The 19644-nt window shown below is 47.3% G+C and overlaps 1 protein-coding gene across 3 annotated transcripts in view; it reads right to left on the reverse strand.

The window, feature by feature from the left end:
* The window catches only part of TTLL1 (TTL family tubulin polyglutamylase complex subunit L1), a 381222-nt gene that overhangs the window by 181019 nt on the left and 180559 nt on the right, over window positions 1-19644 (reverse strand). For all 3 annotated transcript variants that reach the window (XR_015295929.1, XM_086922194.1, XM_086922187.1), the window contains exon 4: window positions 16208-16388. Coding sequence is in view for 2 of the 3 variants with exons in the window: in XM_086922194.1 (XP_086778320.1) it covers window positions 16208-16388 (181 nt within the window). In the remaining variant the exon portion in view is untranslated. The remainder of the gene's footprint in view (window positions 1-16207; window positions 16389-19644) is intronic.

A 19644-nucleotide genomic window follows, 5' to 3' on the forward strand; every position in this document is an offset into this window, starting at 1 on the left:
CACCCCCCTTTTCTCAATGGGAACTTGTGTTATGGCCGGAGTAAACGATAGAGGCTTCGTATGAAAGACATTCATACATATACAGAACTATAGATGCCTAACAGCGAAACTCAAGCTGTTTATGTTAGTCAGAAACTCAAGGTTAAAAACTTGCACACTATTCAGTTACTCACCTACAATTGTTTTTGCATGTATGGCCCGCCCAAATCCTGTTTACGTGCTCAGAGCAGCAGCATAGGAGTAGAGAAGTTTGCACAACATGGTCTAAGCCCACTCACCTTATGCGATACAAAAGGGGATGATGGACGGAGAGTTTGAGCAAATCAAACTCACCCCCAGTCAACTGATCTGGGTTTAATCCATCACCATTCTTTAGCTCACTCCGCCACCCCAGTTCAGACATGGCCATATGCAAATGAGTATGACCCTGTGCCTCATGGGAACAGTCCAGCCCGAACTGCCAAAGCCATGTCTTCCCTGGACCGGAAACAAGCATCCTGGGACCGGTTTCTGGCATTACAGCCGTCATTAGCCAGGCTAGCTTGAATCCAGTGGCAAAGTGACAAGGGATTCACATCTGAGCATACCCTGCCAACTTAGGGCGAACAAAGTGATACAAAAGGGGATGATGGATGGGGCATTTGAGCAAATCAAACACTCACCCCCAGTCAACTGACCTCGGTTTAATCCATCACAATTCTTTAGCTCACTCCGCCACCCCAGTTCAGACATGGCCATATGCAAATCAGTCTGATCCTGTGCCTCATGGGAACAGTCCAGTCCGAACTGCCAAAGCCATGTCTTCCCTGGACCAGAAACAAGCATCCTGGGACCGGTTTCTGGCATTACAGCCAGCACCAGCCAGGCTAGCTTGAATCCAGTGTACAAATGAGCAAGGGACTCACGTCTGAGCATACCCTGCCAACTTAGGGCGAATAAAGCGATACAAAAGGGGATGATGGATGGAGCGTTTGAGCAAATCAAAGACTCACCCCCAGTCAACTGATTTGGGTTTAATCCATCACCATTCTTTAGCTCACTCCGCCACCCCAGTTCAGACATGGCCATATGCAAATCAGTCTGATCCTGTGCCTCATGGGAACTGTCCCGTGCTCCCCACACCACTGGAGTCAAATTATCAAGACTGATGACGGCTGATAGCCAGAAACCGGTCCTAGGATGCTTGATTCTGGTCCAGGGAAGACATGGCTTAGCAGTTCGGGCTGGACTGTTCCCATGAGGCACAGGGTCAAGACTGATTTGCATATGGCCATGTCTGAACTGGGTTGGTGTGGTGAGCAAAACAACAATGGATTTAGGCCCAGAACGCTGTACTGGGGTGAATGTATGACATTGTTCTGCATTCTATCCATCAACTGTTGTTTTTGCATTTGTCACCCTGAGTGGGACGGGTATGCTCTGCTGTGCTGCTGAAGGAGGTAAATATGGCGTCGAGAAGGTGTCCAACTGCATAAGCTGTTCCTTCCTCCCTCTGAGTAAGGCAAATGTTTTCCAGATATAGTCTTCCAGGTGGAAGTTAAGGTCTTTGAGGACGATGAAGGTGCTTCAGTCGAGGATGAGGGGTGCGATGACATCCGCGATGTTACTGGCAAAGATGTTGTGTGGTCCCGGTGGTCTGTAAATAAGGGTGCCATTCAGGATGAAGTTGACAGTGGTGTAGAGCTTTAAGGTCAGGTACTCTATGTTGCTGGGGGTAGAGTATGAGTCGGTGGTGCAGCTGATTGAGACTTCGAAGACAAAGGCAATTCCTCCTTTGAGCTTGAATTGTCTTTCGTGTCTAGTGATCTTGTAGCGTGGAGGAATAGTTTTGAAATGACAGCAGCAGACAACAGGGTTAGCCAGGCTTCCATGAGGTAGAGAAAGTGAGGTGAGGGGTCATGAATTAGGTCCCAGATTTAGGTTGTGCGTTTAGTGAGAGATCAGGTGTTGAGGAGTGTGCAGAATAGTGTGAAGCACGGTGCAGTGGGTGTCTGGCATGTGTGGTTGCAAATAAGTAAGGTGCTGGATGCTGTTGGTGCGGCCATGGGGAGCAGTGGGTGTGGGAGAGTTCAAGAGATTGAGTGCATGGAAGATCACAGCAGGTAGCAGAATGGGCAGGGGAGGATTAAGGTTCCTGAAGTTGGGCGCATCCAGAATTGCCTTTGGTATGCCTTTCACATGTCTGTGCTGTGACCAGTGTTAAATATGACCAGGAGCGGAACGAAGAAGAGGGGTAGGGCTGTGAGGTGGTGCCGGAGGTAGGACGAGGGAGAGTGTGTAAGGCAGAGGCGACAAAGGTTCTTGGCAGCTTCTGGTAAAGGCTCTGAACAGTTAAGAGCCTTGTGACAAAGGCTCTGAACAGTTGGGAGCCTTCTGGCAAATGCTCTGAACAGTTGAGAGTGGTGCATCTGTTGAGGGACTTCCATGATGCTTTGTTCTCTGGCTCTACCTACCTCTGGAGAAGTCAGAATCGGGAAAGTCACATTGCCACTCAATGGAAATGACTTCTGTAGGTAGCCAGTAGTGGGTTGTTGTAATCTGTTCAACGCTACACCAGACTCACCTGTCCATTCACTGGCCAGATTGTACTTTACAAGAGACTCAGTGTAAACAAGAAAGGTTGCTAAATAGCCATATGTCTGGAAAAAGTCTACATGCTTATAAGTCCAAAAGCTGCAAGTATTTTTTATGGTGAACAGAAGACTTTAATTTAGGTTTTGCTGCATCTCTTCCCAAAGTTGAGACAGTAAAATGATACATGGCCATTGAAGGTTAATTTTATGCCTAAACATCCAGTTACAGAAACTCACAGTTTGAAAAAGGCAGGTAACAGACTAATGTCAATACTAAAGTGTAGCTTTTTAAGTCTCCTACTACCTCTTTTAGCACTTGCCCATGTTATGCACACAGACCATGCATAAATATTTGGTTACCCCAGGGAATGCTGCATTTTTATGAACTCCTCAAAATGAGCACTTGTGGGAATATCTAAGGTGTGTTTAGAAAATTTCTAAAGCTTATTCTAATTTCACTGGCTCTGCCTCCGATACACATATCTGAAGCCATTCACAAAATATATCAGACATTTCCAGTTGCAAGCACTGGAAGTTCTGTTAAACAATTACCACATGTAGTGCTGGTGACAGCAATTCAATGCGTGACAATATCAAGATACATTCATGCAAACCAAAACCCGTGTTTTAGTACCAGGTCCTACCCAACACTGAATCTGGTGTAGAAGCACAAAGCCTCAACACATTGTTTTATATCTAAAGTCTCATTTACCTCCCATTCCAGCTCAGGCTCTAACCTTACCTGCTCAGAAGGATAAAGTAAATACTGCAACAAAATATGAAGAGTCGGACTTGATCTTTATATTTTCTCACTATATACCCCTATTGCATTTCATATATTCAATTATATGAGTGCACATTTAATTATTAACCGTGTGCTCCATTTAGTATTGTTTGCACCCGCAGAACATATAATGTTTACTTTAATGTAGTTTGATAGTGCAACAATTATATACATAAGTTGAATTAAGAAGCTCCTAGATTATGAATAATGATACGAGATTCAGTATTTATACAGTTATAGGCTTTTTCCTTTAAAATTTACCCATTTGTGCTTAAGTTAGAAATCAAATCCTGATTTTATTATGTATTTAACTGTGATAAAATGACAATTCATTATAATGCAAATAATCAATGTATATCGTGCCACATGTATTTCTTTTATTTTTATGGTCATGTGACCTAAACTACGTGGTGGTAGTAGGTGTGCACTAAGCAAACATTTAAAAAGGTACATTTCCCCTGTAACCGATGTGTGATCAAGGGCTGCCTAGCCCGAAACACGTCACTGCTGGAAAACTTGGTTCATAAATAAGAACTTGCCTCATTTGGAGTGGTCCGTTCTTCTTCTTCGCCGGCGAGTGTGCTGGAAGTGGTTTGGAGTGTTGCTTCGGATATGGAGATATATATATATATATATATATATATATATATATATATATATATATATATATATATATATATATATATCCGAACACTCCAATATATGCATGTCCTGAAAGTACAACATCATGACGCTTGGACTGATATATAGATATATATAGCCTGTATGCTGTGTTAAGTTAGCATGAGCTTTTTAGGAGTTTAAACGCCATTTTACCTTTCTGCTGCTTTTGCACACGACACATAGTTGTTGCTTTAGCTTTGAGACTAGTAGAATGTTTTCGATTCATACGAGAATAATATGTTGTTACACTGATATCAGCCTTGCTTGGCGAGCTGTGTCTGTGCAGTGAGTGCTGAAACCTTCAAGGATATCTCAAAACAGTAGTTGTTGTGAACACTGATCTTCGCACGTTCCTAGACATAACATACATGCAGCTGCAGCCAAGTTCTGGCTTTAGGCGAATTTTATATTGCTTTGCACGAGAGCATACAAACACACTTGATGGTGCTTCGCATGCAGAAGAGCTGGTTGCTGATGATTTGATCCTTCACCACTAGGATCTTGAGGTATGGGGCCGCTCTGCTAAAACCCACAAGAGACCTTCTTAGATATAATAGAATATACTAGCTAGGGAGGGTGAGAATTAGGTTTTGTTAAACCCTATTCATTTTAGCATAATACTATGCTTTCACCGTTTGTGTTCTATGGACTCGTGTCTATGCTGATTACTTTGTTTCTTACAATATGTTTGCTTGTATTAGCTAAGATACTGCGTTTGATAACACTGCATTAGTGAATAAACATTTCAAATATGCACGTGTCCTCTTTTACTCGTTGTTCTGGATTGAAATGATTGTATAACGAAAGAGTGTTCATGTGTTCCACGTTACCTGAGGTGTACTAAGTCCATGTTCTGGTTTGTCTAAGCATTGGGAGTTTATGATGACCAATGAGACACTGATTGCTAGTCTGGTAGGGGATTTTTGGGTACTAAGGTGAGTTTTGGCACACCCTAATTCACTGAGGTTCCAAGCCTCTATGCACAGTTCTGTCTGAGCACGGAATCCCTGCGACAGGACGAACCATGTAGTTCAATGGTGGAGGTATATAGATGATGTTTCTATAATTTGGAAAGGATCCAAAATCCAGGCTGAAAGTTTTGTACATAACATCAATTGCAATCAGATGAATTTAACATTTACGGCACACAGATCCGTGCACCACACATTTTCTGGATATCACTGTGTACATAAAAGAAGGCATGAGATATATATATATATATATCTATCCGCAAGAGTCACCTCCAAATGAAGACACTTGCCACAGTGGGTTTTTTCAACCTTTTATTCGAGGAATGCCAAGGGATCCGCTTCCTTGCTGATGGCCAAATGCGTTTCGGGCACCCCACTGCCCTTGTTCACTGGCAACCTGCACGTAAAGAATAGCAGCAACAACATTATGGAGTTGTTTTTCCGATCTTATGTACTTGCTGCCTCAAGGGGTGTCGGCACACTTGATCCTGATAGTTCTGCCCCAGTGGGCCTGTGCACCATTGCACTCTGGTATTTGTAGTCCATAACATAATAATTAATCCCAAGTGGGTGCCACTGCGCCTCATATTAGTGCCTATTTTTACCCTTGTGGGTTGCTGGCAGTAGGCATAGCAGTAACTTTGCCCATATCAAAGTCCTCAAACCGGGCTTGTAAAACAAAGGTTACAAGGACGATGAAGTTAGGCTCATATTTCACTCGTACAAAACCACTGAAATTCAGCAGTTATAGATATATATACCTCACTACAAGGACCAGAATGCTCTACACCGCAGCCCATTGCGGCGCTCACCAGAGGGCAATCACTGGGATACAAATTGAGCAATGATCTGGTTCCAGTGTGTTTGTGCAGCCCCTAGATGCTTGTAGCTCCTCCTCTGAAGAAGGCCAAAGGTTGGCTGAAATGCATAAGGGACACCAACATCTACTTGGGGTTACATTTTCTTGGAATTTTAACTTTACGGCTAATGTGTATAATGTGATGATTCATGCTTATATTATGGCAAGTGCTTTGGGGGAACTAGATATCAAGGGACAGCGAGCTTACAAATGGAGGAAATAAAACCTTGAATTTTACCGCGATGTGTGCGGCTCATTTTTTCCCCCTAGGAGAGGTTTGTGTAATATAATGCGGCTTGGTCTTGCCGCAGAGCAACGCACCACCATCTAAAGCGCGCTAAAACTGACCGAAATGGACCCTTCTGTGACTGTGGCGAAAGCAACAAGGGCAGCAGTAGCCACCAGGGACTGACCCCTGGTTTTAGATCCCAGCACGTTCGAAAATGGCCTGCAAGGGGATCACGGAAAAAACTCTTTTGCGGATCTAAGCAGGCATCGCCTACTGGAGGGTAAGAATTGTGAGGCTGACAACTCACAACAAGGACCAGAATGCTTTACACCGCAGCCCATTGAGGCGCTCACCGGAGGGCAATCACCGGGATTCAAATTGAGCAACGATCTGGTTCCAGTGTGTTTGTGAAGCCCCTAGATGCTTGTAGTTCCTCCTCTGAAGAAGGCCAAAGGTTGGCTGAAATGCATAAGGGACACCAACATCTACTTGGGGTTAAATTTTCTTGGAATTTGAACTTTAAGGCTAATGTGAATAATGTGATGATTCATGCTTATATTATGGCAAGTGCTTTGGGGGAACTGGATATCAAGTTAGATTCTTCATGATGGAATTCCTTTATAATTTTTTATTTTCTCATAATCCCATTTCCAGTATGATTTCTTAATTTCCGGTGCAATTCTCAGCCAACCCAGGCTAAAAACGCAAAACAGGGTATTCATATTCAAACCTCCTACACTATACTGCAGAACATTAGCGCCACGGCACAGGACCTTCTTGAACTTTTCAGAAATAAAGCAATCAATCTCATGACTTAGTGCTTCAGGGATTATTCTGAGTACTAAACCACAGCGAGTATTTATTTTGGAAGACTTTGATTAGGAGTATTGTCAATAAAAGTGAAGTACAGTCAACAAAAAAATACTTGTAACAGTGACTGTACAGTGAGGTGATCAAGACATGGTCTATCCAGGATCTTACCATCAATGTAAAGAGTGACGGGGCGTGGCTAAGCACGCAATGGCGGAGGTCGCAATCGGGTAGAGCTCCGAGCTGAGCTCCCCTTCCCTGGGCAGATTCTCCGCTACACTTCCTTGCAGCCGCCTGAAATTGCAGGCGGACCATCGCGGAGCTGTTCTCGGCATTCCAGCCGATTTTCGCATAGGAGACCCCGCACTGCCCGCACCTGCCTTTCCTGCGGACCTCCTGCGGGACTTGCTGCTTCCCGGCTGGCGAGAGAGATAGCGAGAGATCGCAGCTTGGGCCTGGCACCTGGGCCTCAACATGCGGCCTACGACCGGACGTGCGCGGTCTCCCCGCCCACCTGAGCCAACTCCTGGGAGCCCTCCCGCCGCACCGGCCCTGGTTCCTTGTTGATCCTGGGAACTTGTGGGGAACTGAATTGGAGAAGGGTGAGGACCCGACCTGCTTATTACAGCCAGCATGCCGATGATGACCGCCTGATACTGCCCCCAGCGCCGGCGCGACTCCCGTGGTGGGGCCGGCGGAGCACGGGTGCAGCGAGAGAGCCAGTTGAACGGACCCACCCTCCAGACCCTGCTAAACAACCAGGACAATCCGGCGAGATCCCTCCTCATATGTGAGCGTTACCGCAGTGGACAGCGGACACTGCTGGGGGCCTGAGACGGACGCCGAGACTCACGCAGGGAAGGCGCCGGGGACCAACTAGAGCCACACGCCCACCATGGGGCGCGCACTCCGCTGGTGAGGACACTGCCGGACTCCACGTGCTGCGGACTCCCCCCGGGCTCCCTCTTATCGGCTGACTTGTGGGGCACCGGCGGAAGCCGTCCGGCTGCGAATCTGTCGGGGGAAAGACGCCGCTGTCATTGAGACGCTGAGCGAGGGCTCTGGACCCAGAGGGGGGGAAGGAACACGCATGGTCGGAAGGGCCTTGAGCCCTGGACCTCCGCGACCGGAGAGAGCCTGGCTGCGATACACGAAGGAACGACGGAGCCACTACCACGCGTCTCCGGGTCCTCCAACATACGCACAAGGACAACATACCTACCACACCGACGCCGGAGGATTTGTGGCTCTCGCTGGCATAGAATAATCTGCTACCACACGCCGGCTGTCTGCGGTGTGTGCGTGCCCTCTCAGAACTATTAACTGGTATCTGCCCCGCGACGCTGCTGCACCGGCCAGCTCTGCGGACCGACGCAGAAGGTGTGTGGGACACCGGCTGGCCATTTACACAGGAACTGCCGCAGACAACGGCGTACCGCTGGTCTCAGGTGCCGCCGAAGTCGCAGGATAGAGGGCGCCGCATCCTCCTGGGTATCGCACTATACTGTTGGCCGGACAACCCTGCACATGTCCGGAGTAGTGAGGACTCGCACTGGGACTGGAGGTGCCCCGCCAAAAGGGAAGACTGATAAATTGCTGAACAAGATGGCTGCTGATCAGGTAACCGCGAGGCTAGACAGCGTGCTAGCCGGTATGGAATGCATGGAACAGTCGCTCCAATTGACCAGAACGTCCTTGGAATCCAAAATAGACAGCATCGCCATAGATCTCACCCACCTGAGAGATGACCACAGGAAATTGACTGATCGGACCAAGACTCTGGAAGGATCTGTGAAGGAACTCGAACCCAGAGTCACCCAAACGGATAAGCAGGTGCAGGTCCTCCTGAACAGAGTAGAGTTCCTGGAGGACCGTGCTGAGGACGCGGAAGGACGGGCGAGACGCAACAACATCAGGCTCGTGGGGGTCCCGGAAAAATGGGAGGGCAACCATCCTGCCCAACGTGTGGAAGACTGGCTGAGAGACATGCTATCCGAGGGCGCACTCTCGCCCTACTTCGTGGTGGAACGAGCACACCGTGTACCCACGAGGCCACACACCACTGGCTCAAACCCGAGGCCGCTACTCTTCAAGGTACTGAATTATCGAGACAGGGACACGATCCTAAGGGAAACTAGACGGCTCGGAGACATTCGTATCGATAATACCACCGTGATGTTCTTCCCGGATTACACTGTCCAGGTGCAACGTCAAAGACACAATTTCCTGGAGGTGAAGCGACGATTACGCACGGCAGGCCTCAAATATTCCCTACTCTTTCATGCGAAGCTGAGAGTGGTGGCACATGACAAGACCTACTTCTTTAACACCCCTGAAGAGGTCAGTGACTGGCTCGACAGTGGCACGGACACGACACCCAGGCAGGCACAGAGCTATGAGGCGAGACCACGTGCACGAGGACCGCGGCGTCGCCGAAGAAACAGGGATCATCAGATCCGCCGCCCGGAAGAAACGACGCGCCACTCCCCACCAGCGGACCAAATGATCCAGGAGCAACGGGATGCGCTCCGGAGAGTCTCCCAGCTGAGCAACTCACCAACTTCGGAAGTAATTCAAGATACCACCACATTGATAGAGCCGAGCGATGATGACGCGATATACGGAATACCAGACTCCCAGTTGTCCGTGGACCTGCCGGATATCACACCGTAGACGGCTGACTTGCCCCACTGAAATCACACGAGTGATCCTGGCAGACCCTGCCGGGGCGGCGGGGGACGGACCTGGGGACCCAACAAACACTGGAGCGTTGTGGATGCGGGCCGTCGCCCGGGACGTCTCCTGTCGCCCCGGTGGTGGATGGTGTGACCTTGACGCAGTGAGTATACCCTCAGCCACATAGACTCTGAAAAGGTAAGATGGTGATGGGACCGTACCACATCTTCTCCTCCTCTCTCCTCCCTGCCTGTTGTCCCTAACACCTGAAAACCTTCCTGCCACAGAACATTGGGGAACAAGGTCTGCTTTTCTCTTTACCTCACCTAGATAGCCATGTAGGAGCCCTGCAACAAGGGGTGGCACTGTCTCCCCAGGTAATGACTATGGCTGCATGGAGCACACAATATATGGCCCAGGGGAGGTCCAACGATCCCCTTCCCTTACTTGAATATGTAGACCGCTGAAACTGCGACTAACACACGTTACCCCCTAGACTTGAGTACTGTTTCCTTGCCACCTTGGTGTGTTTGGACGGCATCATGTTACGAAGCCGACCTTTTGGTATTTGTCATTGTTTTGTTATATTTGAACATTATGACTCTTGTCCCACCCTAACCATTGGAGATTTGCCTGGACTATTCCTTCATGTACTGGCGCCTGTGACTGGTCTGAGTGGGGGGAGGGGACCGAGGGACCAATGGATATTCTCGCCTGGGAGACGAGTGGGGAGTGGGGCGGGTACTTCTTGTCGAAACACTACATATGGCTCAGATCAAGATATGCACGTGGAATGTCAGGGGCAAGCACACACCATCGAGACGCTACCAAATCTACTCTTACCTGAAACGCCACAATTTTCATGTTGCATTGTTACAGGAAACGCACCTAAACAAGGCGGAGGTACACGCACTGCGCCGCAGATGGCGCGGACAGCTTTATGCCACAGAGTACTCCTCCTTTGCTCGCGGGACACTCATGTGGATCCGGCCGGGCACCCCGTGGGCAGTCACAGACACACAGATTGACACAGAGGGTAGATATGTGATAGCCCGAGGCAGACTTGACGGACACCCTGTGGTACTTGCCTCTTTGTACTCCCCGAACACTGCCCAGGGTAAATTCTTCGATGGCCTATTCACGACACTGGCGTCCTGGCATGGAATCCCATGGATTCTTGGGGGCGACTACAACTGCGTCCTGGACGTGGACCGGGACAGATCTTCCGCATCCCGGTCAATGCACAGGCACACACCACCACGAAAAGTCTCCTCAATTGGGCCTTGCAGTGGGATCTGCAGGACCCATGGAGGACACGCAACCCACGACACGAACATATTCATACTGGTCAGGTGCACATGCACTACATGTGCGCTTGGATCGATACATGATCACCACTGATCTTCTCCCACTGGTCAGGGACTTCGAACTCAATGCTGGCACGGCGTCTTCCCCGCAGACCGAATGGGACGCGTTCAAAGTGTTGACCCGGGGAACATGTCTGGGTGCACAGGGGCCCATACGGCGGCAGCTTGAAACCGATCTGACGCGGCTGGAAACTGAGCTGCTAGAACTTGAACGCGCCGCGGAGGGGGATGCAGGCACTCGACTGTCCGAGGCCAGGGTGGAACATGGTCGCCTCTTGGAACGCTTACGTAACGTTAACTTCGCGGCGCACTCTGCCCGCATGCATCGGCAGGGTGATAGGCCTGGCAAACTGTTGACTTGGCTGATTGCACGGGAGGATCGTACGACCCCCATCTCAGTAATACAAAAAAAGGGAGGTGGTTCACTTTACACCCAGCGCCAAATACACAAGGCATTTACTGGTCACTACTCGGGGCTGTATCGTTCCCCGATGAGTGTCCCACTGTCTGACATAGCCGAATATCTCTCGACCTTGCAGCTGCCCACCCTCACGGCTGCGCAGCAAGATGACCTTGGAGCACCTGCGGACCCCGAGGAACTCCGCGACACCATTTTCAATCTCTCGAATGGCAAATCTCCGGGACCGGATGGCTTGCCAGCCAAATTCTACAAGGCCGCCTCGGACATCGTTATCCCCCACCTGATGAAAATGTACGCTGCGGCCACGGACGACTTCACCCTGCCCCCGACACTTGATGAAGCTACTCTTGTATCTCTGCTCAAACCCAACAGAGATGTCGAGCGCAACGGGTTCCTACCGTCCTTTAGCCCTCCTCAACACGGACTATAAAATTCTCGCTTCCACGCTTGCCAGACGTCTAGCCCCCATGGTACCCACACTGGTACACCACGTCCAGAACGGGTTTGTACCGACGCGCCACACGTCCCATAACATCCGCTGTCTCTTCCGCATACAAGAGTACGCCACAAGTCGGTGGCCGCGAGCCGGGTGCCTGATACTAGACCTGGAGAAGGCGTTTGACTTGGTGGAATGGCCTTACCTACGAGCAGTCATGGACAAATTTGAACTGGGGGACGATTATGAGCCCATGGTTAGCCTCCTATACCGCAGACCCACGGTCCGTGTCCGCACTGGCACACTGCTCTCTGACCCAATACGTGTACAGAGGGGCACCAGGCAGGGTTGCCCACTATCGCCCTTACTGTTCGCTTTAGCTGTGGAGCCCCTGGCTGCGATGCTCAAGTCCCGAGAGGCGGAGTGGGGTATACCGATGGCGGATGGCCTGCATGCGGTGTCATTATATGAGGACGATCTCCTCCTCTATATCAAGGACCTGAGTGATGTTCCGGCAACAGTAACTGACATTTTTTGCACCTTTGAGGAAATGTCGGGCTTGAAAGTAAATTGGACCAAATCAGGGGCTTACTCCTTTGACCCGAATGCTCCCGAGAGCGAGATACGCATCGTGGCGAGAGACTACAATGGTATCCCACGACATTCAGATATCTTGGGATCCACATTTACCGCGACCCTGCAGATATATTGGAGGGAAACCTGGGACGAGCGATCGCATCCATCCGATCACAAATAGGGTTTGGAATTACCGCTGAACGCTCCCAGCCGCGTAGCTCTAACAAAAATGATAATCCTGCCGCGGCTACTGTATTACTTTGCCAATATTCCATCCTACGTCCCTAACCGGGTGTTTCGCGACCTTGAAGTCCTACTGCGCGACCTGATCTGGAATAAGGGTCGGCCGCGCATTGCGCTGGCGAAACTATATATGCCTACCGAGACGGGGGACTGGCTGTTCCCAACTTGGAGCTATATTATCTAGCGGCACAAATGCAATGGGTGTCGGGATGGCTGGGTGGTAAGAACCTGGGGGACACCGCCTCGGACACCACTGTCTGGTCCCAGTTACAGATCCAAGTCCTGTTTCACCCGCTGACCCAAACTCCCCGCCCCTCACAACTGTATCTTGCGGTGGCGCTCAGATGTTTCCTCCGCTGCCTGCGCCTAACCCGGGAGACAATACCGTATGCCCCGATACTCCCGCTACTGGGTACCCCGACTACAGCGGGGACTCTGACAACCGTGGGGCTTGACAGCTGGACCGCTGCGGGAGTGGAAACACTAGGGGACCTATACTCTGATGGCGCCCTCCTACCCTTCGCCAATCTCGTAGAAGACACATCTCTCCCAGCTGGGCAGTTCCTATTACACGTGTCCCTCACCCACACACTGACTGCCGCCTGGGGCGACATATCTGACGAGCTGCCCACACACCATCTTATACAATACCTCCATGTTATGGGCAATGGCACGCACATTATCCACTGGCTGGCACAAGCTCTCCTTCTCCATACTCATCCCACCACTGCGCAGCTGAGAGAGAAATGGGCGACGGACAGTGGAAGGGATTGGACGGATAGGGAATGGGCGATGGTCCTGGCTGGCCCAGTTAACATCCCACGTAACCCTCGCTTCAAAATCATACAGCTCTACATACTAGACCGTGCATACCTCACCCGGACAAAATAAATAGATACTTTTTGGTTACGGATACTGCCTGCAGCCGCTGCTCCTTGGTGGGAGCGGACCTCCTCCACATGCTCTGGCTCTGTCCTGCCCTTCAACATTACTGGGATGGGGTTACCACACTACTTACACACTGCACCAAAGAACAAGTGCCGAGGACTTGGGAGGCCTGCATATTGGGATTATACAAACGCACACGGCTGAACAGGGTCCCAGCCCGGTACTGGGATCTTGGACTGATCACGGCCAAGCGACTGCTTACCAAGCGGTGGAAGGCTGCCACACTCCCACACATCCAACACTGGTACCTATCGCTCACAAACTGGGCGCGAGCGGAGAGCACTGTCCTGCGGCGGGAAGAGACAGCGGGCCTTAGGAAATTTCCGATCGCACAATACTGGGATGACATCCTCCAGTCCTTTCAACAGAAATGTGTGGAACAGGGTATCACGTAAAGAGATATATACTGCCCCCCCTTCCCCTCCCTACAGCGGGCACCATGAGGAACGTCCACACCCAATGGATTCCCCTACTCATACGATCTTCCCTCTTCCCCCTCCCCCAACACCTACGCATAATTGAAGCTTCACATATACCACACTGCTCGCTACCTACATGACCGCCATGCCTTGATCGCCACACGCTACGAATCTGACTGTCCCGCATTGGCGAGTGTGTTGCACCTCCCGCACCCACGTCCCCACAAGCCCGACCATCGCAGGGGGTTCTGCCACCGATTTCCCCACGAACAATACTGCACTACCACACCTAACGTGCCCCTATGACGGTGCTCCCCCCCTGAATAGTTGGCATACAGGCGAGACACCCACCATGGTCTCTTGCCCACCCGCCCACTGGACCGCTACCGATGCGCTGGCGCCACACTTCCCTCCTTAAACCCATGGCAATCTCTACCTCCATTCCCCCCCCCCCCCCCCCCTTTTAGCATATCTTTTCCATTTTACTGTTCTAAAGTTTATTGATATACTGGTCCCGTTCCCCTCTGGACCAGGATTTTCCAAGTTGGATATTGTACACGCTACACCATGGGACCTTTGAGAGTAGCAGTCATGGCCAAAGTGATCCTATCTGAATACCAGTACAAACACCAGACACTCTCATCAGAATGGATAAGCTTTATAGTTATTGGCTCACCGACACACCTAGGATACTGAATAGCCTCATCCCTCACTATTAATATCCTATGTCCTCTTGGAAGGGGAGCTTCACTGACATTCCTCCTCATAACCCACGTTGTCACACCGGACCACAATCCATTTGAAGGCATTGATGAGCGCTAACATAGCCCTATACCCATGGGTTCACACATATTACAAAAAACAGAAAACTCTACAGACCCACACCTCCACGTAACCAAATATTTGTATGATTGTATAACGTTGAAATAGATCGTTTACGCCGCCGAACCTCAGGGTTGTCGGCCCGAGGCTGTGTTCGTTCAATACCTGTGAAACACCTCAATACACATGCGGCTGGCCCAGATGGGTTGTAAGCGGAACGCTGTGTAACACTCCTGTTGATTAATAAAGGTCTTAAAATATATTTTTTAAAAAATAAATCAATGTAAAGAGTGACAGTGGAAACTGAGGGACTACTTCACAAGACATTTGGAGCAAGTAATTTAAATGCAAATGAGCCGTTCTGATTGATTGTATTACAACAAATGAATATTGGTGCCGATCTACCAAGTGGCCTTATTTTCTGCAGTTGTATGTTGAGGTAAGGGGGAACAAACACAGAGAAGCTGCTTGTGTGGTCATTATGAATTTTTAGAACACCTACCAAGTTAGAACTCTGTGAGATTTAGGGAAAGGATTTCTAAAGATGTTAAATCCCATTTGGGACAAAAAAATGGGGAATGTTTCAAATTTCTGCCAAATGCTATATCTGTGTATTTCCTCGAGGAGACAATTTGCCTCCTAGAGACAATTTGCAGGAATGAGAACATGGAAATATACAATTTCTGTAGATATCCGAAACTATTAGTCAGGATTTTATGAATCTCAATAATACAAAATTCTATACAATTGTTGGTGTAAATCTACAATGCAGATTTGTTTATAAGATAATGTACTCTGAGCATTGTTATCTCACTCCTTACCTGAGATTTTACTCTATTTTTCGATCCTTTAGAAATATCACTGACTAATCCAAATGAAGGGAAACACTGCTTTAATCATTATTCACTTTTTACAACTTTGATGTTCAACAAATGGTTTACACTATAGGAACACTCCCATGATCTTTCTTCACTGTCTCTATAGATCATCTGAAGGCAGACGTTGTTCTTTAAGGGTTAAAACCTTTTGTTTTAAAATGCGACAGCTACAGAGAACACATTTCTAGAAAACGTCCTATGGATAAACAGTGATCCCTCTTTATGGGGCTAATGTCTTACCTAAAATATTAATTTATACTTTAAATGCATGCACTCACTCTGGTTCGAAATAAGTAGTTCAACTAGAGAACATAAGTACACATAAGTAATTTACTCAAAAGGTTTAATTACATTTATAGCAACGGAAATTATATGATACCTGCTAAAATATTGTAGGTTTATAGTAACTTGCATATACAAACATTGCAGGTTTGTGCTACCTTGCATATACAATTTTTTTGACATGGTTTAGTTGGTGTTGGCCAAGTAACATGGTCAAACTATTGATTCAGTAAAGGAAAAAACTACTTACGAGGATGTCTTGCTATCTCTAGACCACTTCTTAATTTGGGAGAGTTTATTTATGAGAAAAATTCCTTTCCCTTGAGCTTTGCCACAAGGCTTCATAATCCAGGTGCTAGATGGGTTTTTTCTGAATTCTTCAACAAACAAGTTGTAGTCGGCTGGTAGCATAAAAGTGACTGGCACAAAATCTACATTAAAAAAATAAACATGAAATGTATTTTGATGGAAATGCAATTACCTGAAAACGAAATGTTGATTTAATACAGAGCAATGAAGAAAAAACGAGGATTTTCACATTGTGATTACAAAGAATTAATTCACTTTTAACAAACATCAAATATTTTTCCTTGGGAAAAGTAACTAATACATATAAAACTGGTTAAAAGCCAAAATAATATAACAGGATAAAAAACTAATGGAATAAAACTGCAAGCAACTGAATACACACAAAAATATGTATAAGCATACGTGTCTGCATGTTTGGCTAAATATTGAATGAATACACTTTACTGAAGAGGGTTTATGGTTCTTTATTCATGATAAAGAACCTAAAATGAAGGGAAACTGAAATTCTTCCCATTTTGTGAGCAACACGACCATAACTATTTTCAGTGTGCACCTCATGACCTCACACTGTGATAGACTGCCGAGACCAGACCTTACGTGGATGATAACAATGGTGCTATGAATTGTTCATCATGTTTACAGCATATCAAATGATCCACGAATCGGCATTTTTGATATATTTTATTCAACTACCTTGATTTTCCCAATGTTACAGTTACATTAACTTACTAGATTACATTTAGGGATCCACATAGAATATTAGTGTTTTCCATGTCTCTCTTAACATCTTATGATGTAAAGATCCGAGAAAATATGTTTTTCCGCATATATGACTTGTTTCGTTCTAATCTTGAGGAATTTTTCTATGCAATCCTTAGTAATGCCAGTGGTAAAGTCCCTTTAATTTATTCCTGAAAAGCCTTCAGTGGGCAGATGCATGTCAACAGAAAGTCTCACCTCTGCCTTCTGTTTGTTTTATTTGGATTGCTTCATTTGGCCTACATCCATGGCATTGGGTACTTAGATTTTTCAGTGGCTAGTGCCAGAATATTATTCAGCTCTTCCACTCCTTCTTGCAAGTAAAAGGTACCTTGCTATGGCTTTGTGCAAGTGGACAGACTCGCTATGTGATCTGAAGACAGACTTGAACATTTAACATTTTTCTTAGCCTGGAAATGTCCCAAGAAAATATTTGCTCACAGATTTATTGGCATGTAGAATGTAATTCATGAATATGATTCTCATTAGTTCTGGTGTGGCAGTAGTGTGCAGGGAGGGTGCTTTCCTTTAAGCAAATATAGGGTTATTTTCTCTATCTTTTTATGGTAATTCAGTGCTCTTAAACAACTTATAAACTGGTGTGACTGTTGTCCATGTGTATTCTTGTATATTTGTGTACTCAGGCACAGTACCCCACTGTTAGGGGGGTATTCAATTTTTCAATCTGGTCTACAGAATTGTAGGCAAAGCCAACCAGGTCTAACTTTTGGCAACCACAGTGAGTGAGAAGGGGCCAAATGATGAAGAATGTTTCTTCAGTAAGTGGGGCTACTGTCCTTTTTAGGGAACACCCCATATAGGGATCAATGAGTGCATGTTAATGCACTCTATATGAATGTAGGAGGACCCAGTATCTTTCTTAGATTATTAATTCCCTTTTTTTCTTGTCACTTATCATGCTGTTGAGAATGCACCAGTAACACTATAACTTATCTCTCATTTTCCCTTGTCGTGAGGGTATGCCTCGTAGATGAGGCAGCATGAGTTTCATTTCAATTACTAAACCATCTACATAAGTTATCTTTAAAGCAAAGAAACGAGCAGTCTCAAGCTGCAAACACATTTTATTAAAATATTTTCATTTTTCGCAATATGACTACTGCAGTACAATAGACATGTTGGGCGGCACAATCAGTATAATTACTATTGTGAGCTCTGCTGTATTAATAGGAAAGAAGGCCGACAAAGCCAGTACCTGCTTTTGCTCACCCTATATATAGTCTGCTCAATCACAAATAATTTCCACTTAAACATTTTAGAAATATGCATAGACTCCGCTCCGGATGTATGTCCGTATTCCAGCACGCCCTTGTCTGGTAAATAATCAAAAATCCCCAACTTATCCCCCCTCCCTCAAGTCCTTCTAACTTCATATGATAGCGTCTGAGGGCACCTTGTTGCCTCAGGCTTGTCATACTGCATCATTTATTAACAACAACATAGTTACTTCTTGGGTTAGATTGACAACAACACTTGTTCATCAGTATGCATTCTTATTTATTTATTTATTTATTTTTTGCACTTATAATGCGCACAGATACCCACAAAGGGTTTCCCGGCGCAAAGGATGTGAGAGCTGAGAAAAACACCGACAGCGCAGAAAACAACCTATTAGAAGCCTGCAAATTATTTATCAAAGAGCCAAGTTTTTACACCTTTCTTAAAACTGGCGAGATTTACCTCCTTACGCAGGGCCAAAGGCAGAGAGTTCCAAAGAACTGGTCCCAGATGGGAGAAAGACTTTCCCCCCATACGGGCCAGTTTAAATCTAGGAACCACAAAGTTGGCTCCATTTGAGGAGCGGAGGTTTCGTTCAGGAACATAGGGCCTAACCAGATTCTGCAGGTACTTTGGGGCGGTCCCTGCCTTGATCCTAAACATGTAGGTCAATGCTTTGAACCGGACCCGGTTCTCAACCCTAAGCCAGTGAAGGTCCTTAAGGTGCTTTGATATTCTGGCAGTCCTAGGGATCTTACAAAGCAGCCTGGCGGCGGAATTTTGGACCAGTTGGAGCCGCCTAATCACAGCTAGATTGGAGCCCAGGTATAAGATGTTACCGTAGTCAAGCCTAGATGTAATCAGTGCATTGACTACGGTCTTCTGGGTATCCATAGGTAGCATCCAGATGATCTTCCGTAGCCACTTCAAGATGGTGAAGCACATACCAGCTACTTTGTTTGCCTGCTGTTTCATTGATAACGAGTCATCAATGCATACCCCTAGGTTTCTAACTTGAGTGGCCGGGCAGGGGAAAGCACCCAGGGAGGATGGCCAATGGGTATCCTGCCATAGATCTCTTTTTTTCCCTAGGATAAGAATCTCCGTCTTCTCCCCGTTAAGCTTCAGCTGATTAGTGGACATCCAGCTGAAGACTTCCTGAAGACCTGATTTCAACGCAGAGGGGGAAGAAGGCTTTGCGTTGGTGAGGGAAAAAATAATCTGCGAGTCATCCGCATAAGACATAAGTTCTAGACCGACTCGCTCAGCTAGATCGGCGAGTGGGCGGAGATACAGATTAAAAAACAGCGGGCTCAGGATTGAGCCTTGAGGCACGCCATGTGGAGACTGAAAGGTGTCTGACTGAGCTTGCGAGGACGA

This window comes from Lissotriton vulgaris, chromosome 1_1 (genome assembly GCF_964263255.1).
Source record: "Lissotriton vulgaris chromosome 1_1, aLisVul1.2, whole genome shotgun sequence".
NCBI lineage: Eukaryota > Metazoa > Chordata > Amphibia > Caudata > Salamandridae > Lissotriton > Lissotriton vulgaris.